This window comes from Halichoeres trimaculatus, unplaced genomic scaffold (genome assembly GCF_033239565.1).
Source record: "Halichoeres trimaculatus isolate MK-OKI-2021-1 unplaced genomic scaffold, fHalTri1.1 fHalTri1_scaffold_5, whole genome shotgun sequence".
Classification (NCBI taxonomy): domain Eukaryota; kingdom Metazoa; phylum Chordata; class Actinopteri; order Labriformes; family Labridae; genus Halichoeres; species Halichoeres trimaculatus.
The window spans coordinates 30879244-30901683 of record NW_027437183.1 but is presented as its reverse complement, the minus strand read 5'-3'; the positions used below and the strand labels follow the sequence as shown (position 1 = coordinate 30901683).

Genomic DNA, 22440 nt, shown 5'->3' with positions numbered 1-22440 from the left:
GTGCATTACCAAGGAATCCATCCATGTCCCAACAGCTGGTATGAACTTGATACCCACTGTCACAGTCACCTCAAGGTTTGTAATTTAAAGGGTTACTCTTCAAACTTAAACACAGGAGGTGACCAATGCATTCACAATCAAAGGCTCAAAGAAGACAGATATTAAGGACTGTGTGTGTAGTGTGCTGTGGACAGGGAAAAGTCCAGCCTTGCAGATCCTGTTCCTCAAAGTTGCAGGACCTTTGGAACTGCGAGCCAGAACCAGAGTGGGACTCATTTTCAGCCTCTGAGTTTCATACCTTAGATCAGCAGGCATGGACGTGTTCTCAAAGCCCCAAATCTAACCAGCCCACTTGGAATTGTTCAAATCCTCCAGATTAGCCACTCCAGACCGGCTGCAAGCTGGAACCTTTAAAGGGGTAGATCCTCAGTGGTCTTTCTCACAGAAAAGTGAAGTACTCTGTGCTTCAGATTTGTTAGAGAGAAAACTTTTTTTTGTGAGAATTATTGATCAGATATGGTTTCTATGCTCACTTTGTGACTTTTGGGTTTGATCAGTGTTTGTCATATCAGCTGTTGTGCATCTGTAACTCAACAGTGAGAAAGACAAATAAACCTTAAACTAGCTTATCTTAGGGATGGGTACCGAGATAGGTACTTTTACAGGTACTGACTGAAATCTTGCGAAAGTACCAAGCACCGATTTACATCAAATCAAAAGGTACTATGTTTAGGTACCTGAATGCATTCTAGTTACTGAGAAAGAGTGAAAGAGTAGACGATTTTCCATGCTGAACATGAACACAGCATTGCAAGGTCATATACTGAAGAATAAATATGTCAGATTGAAAAAAAAAAAAATGTTGTTTTTTAAAAAAATTCATATTTTTTACCACATAAACACAAGGTGTTTTTCCAGTGTGAAATTTCTGCATTCTTCCACAATGTTTTAACAAGTCCAGAGTTAATGCAGCTGGAGGTTTTAAAGCACTTCACATCTACACCTGCTGAACAGCTTCATGGTGATGCTGATTTTCTTTCCCAGCAAAAATGGCACCTGCCCACAATGTTTTAACTACTTCCAAAATATTTGTTGACTGGTTGATTGGACAGCTGATCTGTCTAATCTGATCCTTATGGAGAGTCTGTAACCCTGACCTTCTTTAATTGATCTTTAAACGTTACAAAGACAAGTCGATACACTGAATTTAACGAAATATGCAGAAATTTAAGTAAGAAAAACTATGATTTTTTTCTGTTTGCAATAAATAAAGTGTAACCTTTATGCAAAAAAAATTAAAATAACTTTTACATATACTCTTAGCATTATTACATAATTCTATAATAAAATGATTCAGTAATAACATTAAAAGTTCCCCCGCCAAAAAAAAAAAAAAAAAAACAGTATTACATTTTCTCATTTCCGCTGCTTTATTAAATTACTATCACATTTAATATCGCACACAATTTCCTTCACGTATCACACAACATATTTTCTGTCCACTCTCTGTAATCCTGGTCCACTGATGAGAGGGTTCAGTCCAAGCAGACGTCACTTTTCACAGCTCTAAAAACCATTCATCCCATGTGTTTTGAGGTTTCAGAATGCCCTTTAGGAAATCACTTATTTTCCAAACGTTGTGTCATTATCTGCATGTCTTGTTTAACTGCTTCTTGTGTATGCCAGGAAGTTTCATGTACTGTGACATGAATCCTGCAGGGAGGGTCAAACGTCAAAAAGCTTTTAATAATCATCCTGAGAATTCAGACCATTCAGATCTCTTCTTCACACTTTCAGACACAAACAAATGAGCTAGCTAGTTGTTTATTCTTGAAGATCAAACTTAACTCAAATGGAAAACAACCCTGTGCCCTAATGAGGGACAATATTATTTTCCACGATGTATTATGGTAAATGAGCTCCTATAGGTAAAGTAAAATCAAATATCTTTATTCTAGTGGATCTGAGCCTGACATTTTAAGTGGGAGCTTTTGGCTCTTTGGTGATGAACTGCTGAATGTCTCTTTGCAACTCCTCGTTGCGTTTCTGGGCTTCATCTCGGCTTCGCTCAGCATTTCTCAAGCAGATCTCCAGAGCGGCCACATGGCGGCGTTCTGCCTCCAGAGCCGACTGAAGCTCTGCTACTGTGGCTTTTAGCTCCTTGTTCTCGTGCTGTAGACTGAAAGGAAGAGAAAGAGAGAGTCACAAAGGGTTTGGATGAACAGTAAAGACTCCTGAAGTCTGTTTTCTATACACTGTACTTTGTTTCACAAAAAGAAAACCTCAATCCACATGTCCACCTCTGTAAGTAACATCAAGCTCAAAACTAAATATCCTGCCAGTGCAGAGAGATGCTTCATCTGTTTTTAATATCAATCAGCTTCCCTTGAGTTGTTCTTGGTTCTTGGCCAGTGGTCTGTTTCAGTCAGTCTGCCAAGAGTTGTGAAATGGTTCATGAAATGATCATGTTTATGTTATCATCAACCTGACTGATCAGTTCCAATGTTTTGTTTTTGTTTGCTATTTATCATGAAATGTTTTAGGGAGATGTCAGGGGGTAAAGTGGGATAGCTCTGTATGTAGCTCTGTGTATTGAGGTAGTTGTGTTTAAAGATGTTACCTCTCTATAAGCTGCTGGCTGTCTTTCTTCTGCTCTGACCCACTGTTGACCTGCTGAACCGGGCTGCTCTCTGTCGGGTTCTCGATGTTCTCGATACTCCTCTGTCGAGACAGGACAGGAGCAGGCCTGGTCTCCACCTCAGGTTTCTTGGAGCCAGCAGTAGAAGAGCCTGTGTTGTCACTTCCTCGTCTGGCTGTGAGTCTATCCTCTCCCTCTTTGTTGTTGATCGGAGACTTCCCAAACAATGAACCTGTGCTGCGCAGGTCCAGAATCTTAAAAATGTCCTCTGAAAATGTCCCGCTGCTCTCATCCACGCTCTCCTGGATGCGACTCCATCTGTTGAGGGCTTCAGCTTTGGCTGCCATCCCAGTGAGGGGACAGTTGAAGGTGGGGAGGGTCTGAGTGCGTTGGCGGGGTCTTCCAGACCAGTCGTCTGCCAAGGGGGAGAGAAGATCCTGAGAGGTGTTTCGGGGACTTAAGCTTCCTCTGACTGGTCCTGGACTGTCACTGTCTTCCTCCTCCTCTGGAGACTCAGAGAGGGAGGCATCGCCCATCTGAGACAACAAATGGAGATCAATCACAAATATGACGATTGTATTACATCATACATGTTGTGAAACTGCAATACAATTTGGGCTGTCTCATAAGTTTAAGGTAAAGTCATAAAAATTGGGAAGAAAAGAGAAAACAATCAAAATGTTTCAGCATGATGCTGTCTCCTTCAAACTGGTCAGCTTTTTTTTAAAGAGGGTGTATTGTGTATTTTAGGCTTCATAACATATTGTTTACACTTTCCCAGTAGTGTCTTGACATAATTTACAGCTCAAGCACTCCTCTATTTGTCTCTCACTGATGTTTTAGAAAACTCTTATTTCAGCCTGTGTCTGAAGCATTTTGTTTTGCTGCTGTTCCTTTAAGGCTCCTTGCTTCACAAACCCCCTTCCCTCGGATTGGCCAGCCATCCGGAGGCCTGTCACGGGCAGAAATATGGGCAGACCTTAGTGTTTGAGGCCCGCTCCTCCAACATGTTATGGACCAGGTAGGAGATCCTTACGCAGTGCCATGCAATGCAATCATTTCAGCAGATCTCGTGAAGATATCTTTAAAATCTTGTGCTAATTTTAGAACAGACCACTCTGATCAGTTTACAGACAGATTTCTACAACATCTAAATCTGTAGTGGTGCAACAATTTGTGTAAGTATGGAAATCCAGCGTTTTTAATTACCCATGTGTCCATGTAATATTTAAAGTATAGGAAAGTATACTTATCAACACTGTTGTGTTATGCACTATGCTACTCTTAAACTAAAGAAGAATCTGAGAAAAAAACAGCTTCATAAGCAAAGGTAGACTGAGATTTTTGCAGAGACGAATTCTCTTTCGTTCTAGTCATTATGTTGAGCTACATTCGTTGTAGATATCTGTACTATTACGTAAGTTTACTAAAAAATCATTTTAGATATGCACCGATCGATCAGTGCTGATTTCCTTTAATTTTTGGGGATTAGTGATCTGTGATCAGAGATCAGGGATCGGTGATTGGCCCATCCTACACATGAAACTGATCTTATATACCTCCAGGAAGGAGACAGCCAGCCATTGTTGCTTTTGGCTCTGAAACTTAAAACTCAGGACACTTTATTGGTTGTTTAAATTAAAACATAAAGATTTTATTGTTTCACATGAGTTTTTCAATGATTTCCAATAAAATAAGATTGTAACATTGAAGGTATATGCTGTCAATTATAAAAAAATAAAAATCAGTATCAGCCAAAATTGGGATTGGCAGATCAGGCTTTTTTAAGATCGGTGATCGGCTGGAAAATTGTGATCGGTGCATCCCTAATTCATTTATTGGAATTTTAGCATTCATCACCAAGTGTTGATCATTTTTGCCACCTTTTGACATCTCTGCAGCTGCATCACCTGATGTAAGAACCCTGCTTTCTGAAACATTCAGACCACAGCTGATAGATTTAAAAAAAAAAAAAAAAAAGATAAGTCCAGTGAAACATCAGAGGATGTTAAACCGTAACAGGCGCTCAATGTGTGGTCCACTGCCCTCACCTCTGCAGACTCCCAGCCCACAAAGCTTCGGGGTGTGTTCTTTTGGCTCTCAGCCTTGTTTGAGGGAGAGGCGGGGAGCACGTCTTTAGAGAGAGGAAACAAAGTCTCATGCTGTCTGATCATCACAGTCATCAGCTTCTGGATCTGGGGAGTCGCTGTGAGGAACAACAAACAAAGATGTGAAAGATGTGAATTAAGATGTCCAGTCTTCAGGTTTTTTATGCAAATTGTAGATTCACTTTCTGAAGTCCTTTGAAAAACTGGATTACTGATGTTTTGTTTGATGTAAACTCAGGGGCGGTGGTGGTGAATTTTTAAATTTGAGGCAGTAGGGCAAAGTTTTTGCTCTTTCATCAGTGCATTATGTCATAAGAGGTTCTAAATTAAAGATTTCTTCCTTACTTTTTTGTCAAAACTGTTTTATTTTTCAAAGTTTACCTTAAAGAGGGAAGGGTGTAGTCATGTTGCAGTATTGCCACATATCATTGCTTAATAAAACAGGAGACACACATCATTTCAAGTGCTGCTGTTTCTCAGGGGCTGGTAGACATATTTTGCATCAGGAGAAGAAAGATAATTTATGTTAAGACCTTTCTCAGGGTCAAAGAGGAAACAACAAGTGTTGTATTCTTACCTTTCATCACAGTGATGGGGTCTTCTATCTGAGGTTTCAGCAGGTTGATCCCCATCACTGTGGCCAAGTTCTCCACATTCATCTTATTCACTTTGGAGTGAAGCTGCACCTCAAACAGAAACCTGCAAGAAATGACCCAAAGATCAGAGGGTTAAGGGTCAGAGGTCAGTATCTGCTCATAATGGCTCTGAAACCAATAGATCAAAACGCGTCCCACAATACAAAGCTCCCTCACCTGCAGACATAGCTGAGAAGGTTGTAGTTCATTCTGGGGAGGAGAGCAATTTGTTTCTCAAACTTTTCCCAACCCTGAGAAGACACAGGAACAAGAGTTCACCGAAAATGTACCCTCAAACCTGACATTAATGACAGACGTTAGCGCTAATAAAGTCACATTCTGGTTCATTTTTAATCAAGAGCACCTCTTTGTTGTTGGTATCCAGCAGCATGGTGCAGTCCAGGAAGTCTTGGTACTGAGTCCAGGGCACCACTGGCTCAGGCAGCTCACGCAGGTAGAGTTTGAGTAGTGATGCCACCGTGTGGACATCTGTGTCACTGCAGGTAATGAAACACAATGAACATCTTAACCACATGTGGTACGTACTAGTCAGGTGCAAGTCCAGAAGGGCTGTGGGAAACAAATGAGCACCATTAAAACTCATTTGCAGGTGCTAACCCAAATTGGAATTATATTTAGCTATTTCTTCTTCTAAGAAGCAAAGCTAATGTTAAAATCAGCAAAGTGGGTGGATGATAAATGGGTGTAAATTCTGTGACATCACCCATTTCGCTCTGATACAGAGTTTTGAAGCCTATCATCTGCAGTTGTAATACTGGAAATGCTGAACTGAACCTAGCTTTGTTCAAGTTTGGTTGAGGCAAAGATACGGTCCTTTAGCCTCTTCACAGACAGCTACATGGTGTCATTCAAGTCAGCCATGGCCTTACATGGACAAAACTCAGAAGTTTAATAACTTTACGATTATTAAGTTGTGAAAAATTCAGTGTAAACGGATTAAAAAATCAGGTACTCCGACCATAAACATTTTCTTAACCTGGATGGGTTTTTTTCACAAACTTGTCTTTTCTTACTACTATTGGCTCTTGTTTGAATGTTCTTCTGTTGGCACTTAAAATCTAAAAGAAAAAAAAATACTTTGCTACCTATAAAAAAATGGTATTAACAAACTACCACGCCTTGATTTTTTTTAAACACGTCAATAGGCAATCTTTCTAACAGTGTTTGAAATCAATGTTGCAACTAATATGTCAAACAATAAGTTAAGAAAACAACCCTGAATCATAACTTTGGACAAACATGATCCTGTCTTTGAAAGCAAAGATACACACAGAAGTTCATAAACTTTTTCTTTTTCCTATATCATTAAAAAAAATGAACGAAAGAATGCAGAAACCATAAGTTGATAGTATTCATTTGAGTGTACGTGTGTCTGCACACATACTTTAAGCCACCCAAGTCAAAAGAAAAAGTCTAGACATGCCCCTACACACACGAAGCAGTGTTAACCATCTGAAAACATATTAACTTCTGGTTGAAGTAGTTTGTTTCGAGTGGAAAGTTCCCATCAGATAAGAGACAAGTGCTTTCCCATGTTGGACCTGACATACAAGCAACTTACAAACACCTCCACAACAACATGCAAAGGTAAGCTTTTGTTTCACTTCTTTGTCTAAACTTTGCTACATGCACATTTTGAGGGGGTTGCTGTAGATTTTGAACTTAAATGACATTTAAGGAACCTCCTGCAGACTGAGCTGCAGACAAACGCGTCAGGTGAAGTTGAAGTTTGAATCAACAGTGCTCTGTCAGAGAAGTGTGTGATGTTGAGTAATGCAGGCTTCCTCCTGTGTGCCTTCCTGAACAGGATGTGGTATCGCCTTCAGCTCTGAAACACAGATCTATCAGCCACTTTGCATCTTTCTCATTCCTCCCTGCTTTCTCAGTAAAAGCTGATAGTGCTCATTGAGTCATTTCTCTTCTCAAATAGTAGTGATCTTCTGTAGCTTAGTCAATGTACATCAAAGTCCATCCTTAAAGATACTTTGAACTTCTCTTCTGCAGATTTGATGAATAAACCACACAGTAACCTGGGTGCTAACTGTGCATCGCTCAGATGTTGGCGTGTGTGTGTGTGTGTGTGTGTGTGTGTGTGTGTGTGTGTGTGTGTGTGTGTGTGTGTGTGTGTGTGTGTGTGTGTGTGTGTGTGTGTGTGTGTGTGTGTGTGTGTGTGTGTGTTACCTGGGGAAGGAGGGTCTCTCTCCAGCATCGAAGGCGTCTCTGAACTGTTTCACAGCGTTGTCCTGGCCCGGGAGACGAAAGATGCCCTCCTCATCCAGACCGTGCTCTTTGATGAACTCCACACACTTCTGCACCAGGATGGGCACCAGGTGAGGCCCGAAGCGTTGCTCATAGGACACGGTGTCCTTCAGTCCTTTTCCAAACACTGTACAGAGGCAGAGTGGTGAAACAGGACACTTTGAACCAGTAATGTTCACACAGGAAGAGCAAACGTGTTATCAGATTTTTACTGATTATTTTTTTTCCTCAGCCTATATGTTAGCTTTTTTTTTTTTTAAGTTTCTTTAAATTACATGGCTATGTATCTTTTAAAAAAAAGATTTGTTGAAATAAAATGAACTCTATTAGTTCCTTAAACCGTTTTTACCAAAGCTTTTTGCTTATGCTAACAGCAGCTTGCTAGCCTAGTTGGAGGAAAAGAGCTAACAGTTAGCCATGTAACAGGGTGGAACAAAATGGGACAGAACCAAACCTGCGCCCTGAGAGTAAGTGTTAGTTATTTATTTAGTCTTAAACTAAGTGAAGGAAAGAAACATTTTTTTCTCAAACATCTAAAACTTCTGTCTTTCAAGGTCAAGCTTTGTGGGAAGCTAGGTGAGCAGGTTTCCAGTCTTTGTGCTGGAAGCTGATCAGCTGCTGCTTCTCAGGAAGATAATAACATATGTGTTTCTGTAATTTCCAACTTTCCCCTGATTTCTAAGAATCAACTATAAAAAAAAGGATTGTTAAAGCATTGTTCACAACCGCAGACTGTAAAATTTACCTGAGTGCTAAATTCATTTTCTGTTTTTTTTTTTTTTTTTTTTTTTTTTTACTGCACTACATTCAAAGGATGCTCTCCTTACTTCTCCTCTTGGATCATGTGTTTAATATATATGAGATGGGGAATTTTATTTTATTTTCTGTAATCTGACACAGACAACTGTTAACTGTTCATGTAGTTCTGTGTGATTTGTCTGAATGGTATCTCCATGGTTGGACGCTGAGCAAACGCCACTCAGATCAGGTGTAGTGGAGGGAATTGCTGCTCTATACAACTACTGCTACATCTTTTCATTCATTTTCTGAACCGCTTATCCTGTTCAGGGTCGCGGGTGGCTGGAGCCTATCCCAGCTGTCTTTGGGGGAGAGGCGGGGTACACCCTGGACTGGTCGCCAGCCAATCACAGGGCTGACACAGACAGACAACCTTTCATGCACACATTCACACCTAGGGACAATTAAGAGTGTTCAATTAACCTGATGAGCATTTTTTTGGACTGTGGGAGAAGCCAGAGAGAACCCACCTATGCACGGAGAGAAATATGCAAACTCCACATTGAAAGGCCCATGGCCAAGTACTACATCTTTTACCCCTGTTAAATGATTGCTCTGTTACAGCACACAAGTTAAAGTCCAAACCTACAAAAATCTGTATCTGTCACATGAAGTTAACAGCTAGTTTTAATCCCGATGAACGTTTAAACCAAGTCTGTGCTCGTAGTAACTTTTTTTCTGTTGTTTCTGTTCTTAATTGTTGTTATTTTAGAGTTACAAATTTGGTAACCTGTAGCATGTGTTTGAAAAATGTTAATAATGCTTTTTTCTTGTTTTCAAGTAAAGCAGAGAGCAGTTTTATAACAGCATGAGTTTTGACTGAACCTCCGCTTGTTGGTACTCCTATGACCCTGCGCAGGGTGCGGACCCACTCATCCATGTCGCTCTGGGAGTTGGCCATGAACACATAGGGACATCGCTCTCTGTCTCCAGTTGAACCTGTGAGAAAAGAGGTATTTACTGGGAAAAGTGCATCTGTCTTTAAAAAACAATAAACAACAAAATGGGGTCTTTCCAAAAATGACTGAAAATATTTCAGTTTTTTTTTTTTTTTTTTTTTTTTTTTTAGAGTAGCTGATTAAGACACTGATCTTGTTTTGGTCTCACTCTGAGAAACGCAGAGTCATCAGGGCAGATATCAGACAGGAACATGTTATTGCAGAAGTAGACTTGACATTTAGAAACACAGTGTACAGGAAATGTTAAAATAACCTTTTTTCTGTACGTCTTAGCTTTCAGTGAAGAAAAAGCCATCAATAACCTCAAACTATGAGTACAGGCCCTAAACACAGCACTACCTTATCTGCTGTATACAAAATGATCCTGACACAGAAACAAATCCTATTGGCTCTTTTCAGAAGGTCTGTCACATGCTTACGTGGTACGATCTCAAACAGGTACTTCCCAGGTTCTTCTGAGTTCAGAGGGAGTTCATTGACTTTACTGAAGCGCAGCTGAATGACCCCCTGTAGACCAGAAAACAGACAACATGACATCAGAACTAAACCACCAATGTGGGTACAATCACTCATTGACCGATGATGCTACCTATGCTAGGTTTAACAACAACCGTTCACTCTCTGTGTCACCGCAGGGTTCAGGTGGTCTTGTTCACACATGGCTTCATCAGACATTTCTGCTGCAGGTTTAATTAGTTGAGGTAAATTAAACAAAAGAAAATATCTGCCTGTGGTGCTCTGTAATCATTGGGTTTCAGATGTGTGTCCAGGTGTGGTTGACAAGTTTCCCGCTTGAGGCACTGACTGATGCAAGGTATTTGCATCTTAAGACTTTAAAGCCAAATACAGGGGCTATAGTTGTAGTTTTTGATTTACTTTAAGAAGTAACTCATGAGTAACAAAACAGTTCAGAGAACTTAACACAGAAGTTACGCTGCATGTCATTGATAAGAAAGCTGCAGCACAAATAGTTGATCTTCACATAAGTCCCACCTCTGAAAGGGTTCATAACCAATCACAGCTCAAAATGTTGGATTGACATCAGGAATGACCAATCAAATTTCAACTAGCCAAAGCTTGTCCTGCCCCTGTTTATTTTGAGTTCACTGTTTAAGGATATGTGAGGTCCAATATATGTCACAGTTCACTGTATGTGCAGTGCACTTCCTCTTATTCCTTATTTCTGTTTTTAAACCAAGGTCAAAAGTGTAACTGATCCTAAGGCTTTTGGGGTATGAATGGGTTGGTATGACATCATACATTCATTGATTTCTTACACCTAAATCGGCAACAGACCTTTCTTAAAGGTAAAGTGCACAAAAATAGCAGAATTTTATATTGAGTGATAAGATTAAGAAGTAACATGCTATCACTCACCCCTCCCATTCGTGAAGTGAGGAGATAAGTGATGCTGTGTGAACAGCAGTACACACTTTTCTGTACAAGTTTCTTCTTCAGACCACTGCAGTTTGTGCATTAACTTACTGAGTACAAAAACAGTTGCCTACAGTTCTTTTACTAGTTTGTTCTGTGCCTCTGTAGAAACATGGCGATGTAAGATGGGTGCCACATTAGACTTTCTACGTGTCTATAAAAGGCTCATTCCAAGTTTACAAAACAAAAGAACTTATATTGAGCTGATGACACACTAATCGAAACATACTTATGGTTGTGATATTCCATTCCTATAAAGTCCTGATCTGCTAAATGGCTCCAAAAACTACACACTGCTCCTTTAAGAGAAAGTAAACTGTTCCTTGTTTTGGGAAAACGTTTGAAAAGGAGAAAAGAAAGCTGACTTGGTGGCAGAAAGTGATCTTATCATGATCTTCAAACTCTAACAGCTCCTCGCGTTGAAGCTTTTAGCATCACAATTTGGGGATTTTTCCTTCTCGCACTAATGGCCACTCTGTAGATTTCACTATTTATGGCGCTGTGGAGGTGAGATAATGATATTTTGGAGTTTTAGCAAACGTAACACATTATCTTAGCGGAGGATGAACATCTGACATTTGTCCCACGCTGATATTTTGTCATCAAGCCCACACTGTGATCAGACCACAGTGTTTGTGACTGGATGATTTTTAACTGGTCAAGCATTAAAAAAAAGCAGACATGAAAGTTTAAAAGAGGCCTGTAACGGCAAGAGATCTCTTTTATAAGGCTTCAAGTATGATTTGTTTTGTTTACAGGAAGTGTGCAAAGTTAGCCACACAGCTAGAGTGTTTGTGGTGTTGATTGGAAATGTCTGAGGACACATTTCTATTACACCTTTTTAATGGGTTAACACTTACCAACAACTCTTTCATCTAAAACTTCAAAACTAAGTTTAAATAAGGCTGGTTTGATGTCTAACTGAACTTTTTCTCATATTATGGTTTGAGAAAATGTATTTTTAAAAACGAAGTTTTTAATTGAAATGCTGTGAAAAATGTTTTCTTTGTCTAAAAACGATGCAAAGGGCTCACAAAAAAAGCACTCAAGTGTTGAAATTGTCAACAGTAAGGGTTAAAGCAAAGTGAACAGAGTATCTGACCTGGACGGTGGTCTCTTTGTCATCTTTGTGGTAGGTCAGCGTGCTCCCCCTCAGCACAAAGTAACGCTGCTGCCAGTTCTTCACCAGAGACCTCTGCTGTTTCTTGAGCCAGCCGGCCTTCAGAGGCCTCTCCATGGACCTGGAGGAGCCCGGTGAGCCCAGGCCAGGGCTTCCCTCCCCAGGTGTCACACTCATGGATCGAGCTGCAGAAAAACCACCAGACAGCGGTCAGTAAAAGTGTCATCAACACCTGCAAACCTGCTATGTCACAGCCAGAGCAGTGAAGGCTACCAAAACACCAGCGCAATGATCAGCTACAGCGCAGCACTTCCTCATTTTGGTATGAAACACATCAGCCTATCAAGGTACAGAGGGGGCCGCTCGCTGTAGCCTATTTTTGTTCCCACTTTTAGACTGAAAGGAAACCGCTGGTCTAAGCTGACCAGTTTCCTGTGGAGGGTGCCTGAACGCAGCTGTGATTGTTCTCCTTAAATAGCAAAGTGGTCTACAGGAGACTGAAAAGTATATAAAAAAAGCCCCAAAGGTCAAATATTAAAGTCTGTTTTGTGGGTTTTCTTAATAATGTCACCTTTTTCCTATTTGTGTCAGTCTTAACACCTCTGCCTGTGTGTTTATCAAGTGTTATTGTCTTATTTTCAGTAGAAAATCTCATTTGAAGACTTAAAATTAGCCATATTCACTTAGCCAGACCTGAAAAATGTCTTGTTGAAAGTTATTTAAAGACAAAAATTAGGTCTGAATTTCTTGAAACAAGTAGAAAAAAAATCTACCAAAAGAGCAAGAGAAAAGATACTTGTATTAAAACAATATTGAAGTTTCAAGCAAATTTATCTTACTCCACTGGTAGATGTTTTTTTACTTGTTACAAACAATTCAGACCTCATTTTTGTCTTTGGATAACTTGAAACAAGACATTTTTCTGGACTGATGCGTTGAATGTGGCTTATATTGAGTATTATAAGACCAATTTTACTAAGAACAAGACAAAACCATATGTAAGATTTCAGTTTTTTTCAGTGTGAGGTCAATGTGTGATGATCTAACAGAGAGCTAAAGGAAACAAGTCTACGTGGCCCTGAGAAGGTGGAGATGGTCTCGAAATCATGCAGGGAGGTAGAAGTGCACAGATAAACTGATGAGATTAGGCCGTCTCGCTCAGTTCTTCTTAAATTCCCCGTGTCCTGTTCAGAAAGATGATAGAGTGGAAGAGAAGAGGAAGGACAGCACCGGGTAAACAGGAAGCTGTAACATCATGGCTGGAGGGCTGGCAACACTTTGAAGGTCTCCACCTAGAGGTTTGAGACTTCTTTGGTCTTACTTTAATCGCGTCACCCTCCCCCAGTTTAGTGGAAAGTTAAAGTGCTGTTGAGGAACCCTGAGCCCACACACAGAGGCAGATTTCACACCACGCCCTCAGCTGACAAACAGCTGTTTGAGACTAGTCACAGTTTGTGATGAGCCCACGGTCCCACGGTGCCTTGAGGGAGTGTTCAGTGTCAACCTTCAAAGAGATGTGACGTCCAGAGCCAAACTTTCAAACCACTGAAAGATACAGATAGCTTCACACTGTGGTTCAAAGGCTTTTTCAAAGAAGAACTACACAAAATATCCTCATTAGATATCAAATAAAGAATTCAAATCTGGTTGAGTTCATGCAGATACCACTGATCTGTCACAAATGAATCTGCTTTTGTGGTTCAGCACTCACAACTGCATTAACCTCTTAAGACCCAAGATTTTGTCTGGTGTGCAATGTTTAATTCACCCTGCTATTTGGGATAAGGAAGGCCTAATAAGTATAATGACTAAACTTGGTCTTTGTACGGGCAGTTTTATTATTTGTGTTATGAGTTCTCTATTAGTTTTTTGTTAGTAGTGTTATTTTACTTATTTTTGTTGTTTTTCTTCACTAAAAGGACTTTAATGTTGCGATTTCAACAGAAGATAATGTGGGCAGTGTTCCTAAAGGTGGCTGATAGGTCAAAGTTTAAAAAATGAAGTTTCATGGGTCCGAGAAGCAGAAATTTAATGTCCACATATGTGGACGCTGGGTCTTCAGAGGTTAAATAACTTCTCTTAACTTCTCATATTAATTGTGTTGTTTGTGAAGGGTCATGGAGGAGTTTGACATTTTGGGTGCAATATGGTTTGTGCTTGTAGGTCCATGTGATAGCCATAATCAGGGGTCTGCAACCCATGGCTCTGAGCTCTGGCTCCCTGGAGCTTTGAATAAAAATAACTGATATGAAGAATTTTTATTTTTGTTAAAAAGGACATCAATTTAAGCATTGACACTAAACAAAATTGTGATAACCATAACTGTAACACTAAAACACACCATCACTAACCCTAAAACACTTCAGCTTAAATGCATCACATCTTGCATTAAAGCCTGCCACCTCTCTACTTTACCTCCTACAACATCAACAGCCAACCAACTTTGCCTTTGCCTCTACCTGAGGCTAACCTCAAGTTTTACACCCCTGGTAAGACAACTAAATTAACAAAAAGGCAAACTTGGAAAAAAAATACAGGTTTTGATTATACGTGAATGGATTCATTTGATTTGATTTGATTTATTTAGGATCCACCATTAGTTACAACAAATATACAGTAGCTATTCTTCCCGGGGTCCACATATTTCACTTACAACAAAAATATCATCTTTTTAAGCATGCCTATATACACTACACTCACAACACAGTCCACTCATACAGTAGCTCTATAATCCACCACTTGATTGCAGAAATTAACCAATACATGTTTACAAGTTTATAAAAGAAAAACAAAAAACAAACAAAAAGAACAAAATAAGAAGAGACAACCACAGAACTCTTCTAAACTTTTGAGACTACAGCAAAAATCCATATATTAGTGAAAAATAGTACTTATTATTATCTTTCAGGTAAGCCATATGTAAACAAATACATCTTCAATTTCTTGTTGAAACAACTTCTATTACTGTCTGAAATTAAAAAGTTGGGTAGTAAATTCCATTTAACCGCCAACATGCCAGCTGAAAAATAAAGAGTAGAGCGACATTATCAATACAGGCTATCTTCATTACATTCATTTCATTTCATTTCATTTCCTACAATATCATGAATTCAAAAAACTTCTTGTTTGGACAATGATTCAATATATTTCAGCTTTGTCTAACTTTGTATACACTAATGGCTTTTGGAGAAGATGGAGTAGATTTTAAGGCTCTGGAATGACAAGAATCTGGGTGAGATGAAGCAAAATGGCTCCTTTGATAGTAAAGGTTGCACCTCCTGGCCATAATGAACCAGCAACTTGTTAGCCTAGCTTATAACAAAAAATCAAAGTCAAATGAAAATGGGTGGCTTGGCTCTGTGAAACAAACTTGTTCTCCTGACTACGCACCAAGCTAAGCAACGCTAGCCAACCAGCTGCTACTGATGTACGTAAACATATAGTTAATGATATTTATAGTGTATGACTGAGCAACAGTGTGTGAAGAACAGTTTGCTTTGTTTGTGTCTTTGAGTATAGTTCATACCATCATGTGGTTGTGATGTGGAAAAATGTGAGATGATAACTGATAGCTGTTTGTTAGCTACCTTAAAAAACACTGGGGTGATCAAGCCTTTTCTGTCGCTGCTCCCTGTTGAAATACGTCTAATTTCTGACCTGGCCTTTTTCAAATCCAGACTGAAGACATTTTTATTTAGGATGGCTTTTAATACCCTGTAGTATGGTGACACTTTTACTTTTAGTCTGTTTTTACTTTTTTTTATTGTATTTTATTGCTCTTAATGTGTTTATTATTTTCATTGCTTTTATTGCTTTTGTTGCTGTTATTGCTTCTATTTGTTTTTAACTATTTTATCTATTGTTTTCTTCCAACTTTTCTAAAGCACTTTGGTTTACAGAAAGGGTTGTTGTAAAGGGCTATATAAATAAAGAACATTTACATTTCCATTTTAAAAAAACAAGGGACGAAGAAAACACGTTATTTGCTGGTAAAGGCCATTGACTGTGTAAAACTTGTGTCTGTGATGTCACCCATTTGTTTCTCACACAGAGTTTTTAAGCCTCTCATCAGCAGTGACCAAAGGCTTTGTTTGAGTAAGGATGAGGTAAAAAGGTGGGCCTTTGGTCTCTGTGGAGACAGCTGCAGGTGGACCACTTGCTCATCAAAACAGCCAAGCATTGACATCAGCATGATGTCATGATTCCTTTTTGAGCATCAAAAAGGAAATGAGTTACTCTGACCAAAAACTGGTTTTTGGACCAAGCTGTAAACATGTTTAGTGTGAGGTTTCTGGTGCTTCTGCAGGTCATCACAAGTAGTAACACTAAGTGAACTACAGTTTTAGCACTTCCACATAGACTTAATATTTTAATAGCTGAGGTTACTGCTTTGTATAACCTAGCAGTAACTCCAAGTGTAAAGGTGCAATTACTGCAGCTCTTGACGTTTTCACATAGGGTTGCTCAAAAGCAATCTGATTGGTACATAAAATACCAATTATGCACAAGAACCAAACATGGTCACAACCTGATACAAAAACCAGTGCAGCTTATTTATTGTTTCACACACACCATGCAGGCAGGCTGTGTTTTACAACTTATCTGTTTTTAAGATACTGAGTATAAAAGTCGTACACCACATCAAACAAGAGTGCAGGATGTAGCTGCTTGACAGAAGACTGAAGACTGAGGTTGCCCACCTCAGCTCAGCTTCTAGGTCGACTGAAAGCTAGATTGAGTCAGCTTTTCCGATATGGCCACCTTCAATATTGTGATTCTTAAGAAGAAACCAATGAGAGATGTGATGGAGACAAAGTCCAGTTCTTAAAGAGTCTTTTGGTAAAACAGATGGACAGCTGTGAGGTTTGAGACTGGAGGGGAATACAGAGACCTCTCTGGTGGTTGAAGAGTTCAGTAAAGTTAAACTAGCTTAGGAAAAGCTATATCTATTTATTTTCTACAACAACTAGAAAAGCACTCAGAGAGCGCAGACCTCTGCCAAGCATATTGTGATTGTCACCAACACTCTAGTCCTACTTTAATGTTATACTCCCTTTCAGCAGACTGTCTGCTACAATTTGGTGTTAGTTGCAGGTTTAAACAATAATTTGTTTCCTGACAGTGTTGGAAATTATGACGACTCAGTACATATTTCATATTCCAGATCTTAACATCCAGATTATTGCCAGGATCTAGATCACACTTTTACATCTGTCAGAAATTATGGTGGCCTTGTCTTGTTTTGTTTTGCAAAGCAATCCGACCATTTATCGTGCTGTTATATACACATATGGTGAAATGATAAAGAATCCCTAAAAAAAAGTCCTGAATCCAGACAGTGATGCAGATCAACTCAAAATGTAAAATGTAATTACTTCTTCCTTATATCATTTTGAACATTTCCTGAAAATTTCATCAAGATCCATTCATTACTTTCACAAAATATCAAACTACCCCTTTAACATTTCTCTGTTAAATGCATTGTACTGTCTTAGTGTCCATCAGGTTGTCCCTAAATCGGCATCCAGTGACTGCAGTCTGGTGTTTGGATTCTGTATTAGCACAGAGAAGTAGACACACATAAGCAGCCACAAAGTCAGACCTCTGCAGAAACTGAGCTCTTGCATCAGTTTCCTGCTGACAGCCTGCGTCACTCCAGATCCAGGGTTTAAAACCCCTCACAGTCCACAAAACACTTCATGCTAAAACAATGATGGGTCAATATCTATCAGGCAGCCATGCTTCTTAACTGCAGCAAGGGCGTGATGGTGATGATGATAGTGACTGATACTCAAACTAGCAGAGTCAAAGTGGCTGCAGCAGCTACTTCCTTCCACAAAGTGAACAAGCAGCACCGCTGATGGTAAGAGTGATAAGAGCTAGAGCTCACAGGCTGCACGCTCTGTGCCATGAGGAACAAAATCAGTCTCTGCTCGTGTTCAGACACATCTTATCTGAATGTTGTAACTGTGATGCCATCTGAGCCAGAGAGGAAACTGCATACAGAGTGTCTCTAAGCTCTGCAGGGCAACATGACTGCAGACACTTGCACGTACTCAGACTCATTAGCTGGTTAATGTATTGTTTAAACCCAGAATGGATGTGACTATTGAATATATGAAAAAAGAAAGTTAAGGTTTAAAAGCAGAAAAGTGGGGGGAAAAAGGATCTGTTCCGTTAGCTGACAGTGATTTACCATTTATTTTTGTCTAAAACATCTTTGGTTTGTGTGACCACAAAGCCGCCAGTGTAGAAAGTGAGGCACAGATCAGTCCACATGTGAACAGACTGACATTAACTTTACCAGTCGAGTCACAGCGAAAACACAAAACAGTCACATTAGAGTAAAATTCTTAAAAACAAAGGATATAACTTTCAAAAAAAGCTTTATCTGCTAGTGTCTAAACCTCCTCATCTGGATGAAAAACGTGAAATTGTAGCTATTTCCTCATTCAGTTTGCATGTCTTTAAAGAAAGGTTTAAGTCCATGTTTAAACCTTCAATGAGATGGATGTACTCCCTGAGCAGTCAGTGAACGCAGCACGGCCACAGGCTTACCTATGCGAGCTGTCTCAGCCTTGAGGGTGCTGAAGTCCCAGTTGCGAGGTAGTTTCAGAGACATTGTCCTTAACTGGTCAGTGTTTCATATCACACATACAACTCCACAGCACACACACACATTACACACATTGGTACACACTCAAACACCCACAAAGTGCAGATAACGCAGATCAAACTTCCTACTTCCTGTGTGTTGATTTGTCTTCTTCTTCTTCTTCTTTTTTTTCAGCCTCTCTAAACACGTCCCCTCATGCTGCCCTCACTTCCATGTTAAAACTTGTTCTCATCAAGTTCTCTCCAATTAACGGCGTCCAGGCTGATTCACCCAAGAGATGTAGAGCTCCAGGGCTCTGTGTAGAGAAGTTTACGAATGACAAGTGATAAGTGTTGTCAGAAGGAGAGAAAAAAAAACCCACAAGTGTTTTATAAAGGAAATGGTTTTCACCTTTCAGGGCTGAGTCCTTCAGTGAGCGTGTCACTTCACAGCTCAGAGTACCACGAGAAGCAGCACTGAGATGATGTTAGGTGTAAGATATCATCCAATGACTCCTCTGTGTTTTTAAAGGAATAAAAGCTGAGCAAAATGTGTCTGTGGGGTCAGGATATAACAAGATATCTATTCTGAAATGGGGAAGAAGAAAAAAAAAGAGGGAAGAAAGCAGGTCACACAGGGTACACCACATGATCGTTTTTTCCGTAACTTTAATTTTTCTTTGAAGCACATTTCAGCATGAAAAAGTACAATTTTATCTCCAAACAAGTAAACACAAACCGTTGCACAGCTTTAGAAGAATATACTGAAATCATACAGCTTTAGAATAAGCACAAAATAAAACATCCACAAAGAGGGAGAGCCTACAAGAAGTGGGGACGGTTATATCTCCCATACATTCCTTACAGAGGGTCCTGGCCTGGCAGGATTTACAACGGCTGAGTGGCACTGTTTGTGTTAAAAAATAGCATGGAGGTGTCTCCTTTGTGCCATGAAATCAAAAGACAATCAGCTTTCTTTGAATTCACCTCTCATCATCATCATCTGCCTCTCTGTGATCAAACCTCATCATCAGGGGGAACTGGAATGTATCAAACAGCAGCGAGGAAGAGTCAGACCTTCCTGCTCAGGGCAGCATTTTAGTGTTACACTTCACCAGCCGGCCACAGGAGCTGCAGCTCCCTCTAGTGGCCGTCCGTAACACCAGGCAGAGTAATGGCAGTTAAAAGCTGCAGGGCTGAAGCCTAAGAAACCACATCTGGTGCTTTAAAAATGTGACAACTTGCTGGAAACTCTGGAAACTTCCATTATAATCAAAGGGGACGATGATGCAACACAGCGCTACGAGTATCTGTGCTGCATCACTTTGCTCTGAAGTGGACACACTACAGCTAGCAGGGAGGGAGTCTAGGAAACACCCGACTACACTAAAGCCACAGCAAGAAACGACGGGGAGAAAATACTCCTCTGCTATCTCAATACTCTCTCTTATCTGGCATTAATAACTTTAAATATTCCTCTAACCAAAAATACTAAAAACACTCAACATGTCTCTTAACATCTCTAAATGTACAATATAATCGTTTTTTAAATTTGCTCTAGTAAATAAAATAAATAAGACATGAAACTTAAGACTTGATGTCACAACTTGAATTCAACATGAATCAAGAGAAGTGATGACACAGAAATGAGACGTTTAAGATCTTTGAATGAATATGTGACGACTTGATTAAGTTGAACAGATGTTGATTTTATCTGATGGCATCAAAATGTGCATTTGATTAAAACTCCACAGGGACAGAGTCTGAAGACAGGAAGTGAAGATGGTAACACTCGTGACTGGAAACACATTCACAAGCTGAAGGGAGACAGAGACACTGAGCCTTCACATCCCTGCTACGCCCACACTGTGCTCATGCTCATATTGCTGTTTTGTCTCTAATAACAAAGGAGTCACTGTGTCTGGGTCACACTAACATCAGCACTCCCTCCACAGCTACTGGGTTTTGATTGGAGGAGAAATCAGTTCTGTTCTCTGATTGGATAGGAAATAAATGGTAACATAGCCTTGTCCTTCATACTGTTCAGGGTAACATACTGTCAACATTTAAAGCTAAACCAGAGATCCTCTACCACAACAGTTCACCAAAACACTCCAGAAAGAACAGATCAGTAAGAAAAGCACTGATTTTCTGACTGTTTCTCCAATTTTGAAGAAATTCACTTTCTGTTTCCACTTACTGTTCACCTGTAGCAAACTACAAGGCAATAACAACTCAGATATCTTCAGCTGGACCTAACATCAAATCATATATTTCCAATTAACTCATTCGCTGCCATTGACGTCTATAGAGGCAGGGTCTGGTGGAGCTTGTCAATCAAAATCATGCTTGTCAACTAGTGTGGGTGAGAGCGGTGCACTCTTTGGATGAGAGCTCAGCATGGATATGAGGAGAAGATGTGAGATGACAGAGACATAGCGAGACACTGCAAGTCAGAAAAGCTCACGCTTGAAATAAGGATGTGTCATGGTAGTTCAGAGAGAAAGAGTGGCGTGATCGTTAGAAAAGACGATGCAGATCATGGAGAGGATCAAAGGATGGAGCGTCCAAGATGAGTGCAATCTAAAAAAGTAAGTTTTGTCTGTTTTTTGGATCAAAAAAGGGAAGAGAAACATGGGTCCACTCTTCTTTGCTAGTTTTGGTGTTTACATAGTCATAGAAAACAATATTATTTGATTTAAATGAAAAGGAAAAACAGATTGAGTTTTAAACAAGTACTCCATAACTTTAGTTTTGAGCTTTCACAAAGTTGAACAGATTCAGACATGATTTATGCATTAAAGCCTGATCTTTACTGACCTTTGACACTCTGACATCTGATACTTTATCCTACACTCCTCAAATACAAGAAGGTGACACTGTGCATCAAACCAGTGTTTTTGTATCACTGTTTTGTTAAAATGTGATGTCTCCACACTGGACAGTACATCAAAATGAAACCAACATGTTCATAATTCTTTTCTCTCATACAAGACCTCTTTTTTTCTCGAAATTCCTGCTCATGCTGCCATGTGTCCTCTTTTCTGCCCCATCGAACAAAAGCCCAACTTCCCACAAAATTAAAAACACACTAAAGAATCTTCAGCTTTTGTATTTTACTGTTAAATGAAACAGACATTTCTCAAACACTGATCGTCAGTAAGTACCTCCACCTTTAGTTCAAACGTATGACATAACAAAAAGCACACCTGCTGTAACAGTTCAAGCCGACCGTGAGAGTCATGTGGAGGGTTTCTGTGACGCAGAAATTGGCAGTGTTGAAATCAGTGTTCATGTCTTATACAGTCACAATCCCTGAATTGGCATTAACAGAAACAATCCCATCCTCCGCACTATGTTAAAACTACAACAGCTCCTTGTTTAAATGAAATGTATTAAGACAGAACACATCAGATCAACCAAAAAAGAAAAACAAGTTTTTGATCCACATTACTGATTGTTCAATAAATCGGTAAACAGATTGGGAGAGATTGTGACTCTGATTTGAAATGCTGCGTGCTGACCCCTGGAGGTATTTTTCATAATAAAACACATTTTTCTTCGTTACAACTCCTGACATCATTAGAACAACAAAAAACCATCAAGCTCTCAGACTAGATTCTTGATTTGTGAGACTCAGTGACACCTTAAACTCATCAGAGTAACTCAGCTGATCATCTCAGGACGCTGCTGCTTAATGAATGATATGACGTCAGTGACTTGGCAAAACAAAAAAGGCTGTAATGATGAGTGACAGAGGAAAAAAAAAAACACAACAAAAAGACACTTAGATGTATGTGGCTGATGGCAAATGTGAGTTCAGTCTGATAAACAGACACAATATTAATATATAATAGAACATACCAAATATAAA

At 39.6% G+C, this 22440-nt stretch overlaps 1 protein-coding gene across 1 annotated transcript; it reads right to left on the bottom strand.

Moving 5' to 3' along the window:
• Positions 1-1427: 1427 nt before the first annotated feature.
• arhgap25 (Rho GTPase activating protein 25) lies at positions 1428-18702 on the bottom strand. Its single transcript, XM_074670291.1, has 11 exons — positions 18531-18702; positions 11955-12157; positions 9838-9925; positions 9285-9398; positions 7584-7788; positions 5746-5878; positions 5559-5632; positions 5324-5445; positions 4690-4844; positions 2621-3174; positions 1428-2179 (listed from the first exon to the last, which is right to left on the bottom strand). Exons 1-11 carry the CDS (start codon positions 18592-18594, stop codon positions 1978-1980), a joined length of 1914 nt encoding a protein of 637 aa, XP_074526392.1. The 5' UTR covers positions 18595-18702; the 3' UTR covers positions 1428-1977.
• Positions 18703-22440: the final 3738 nt, after the last annotated feature.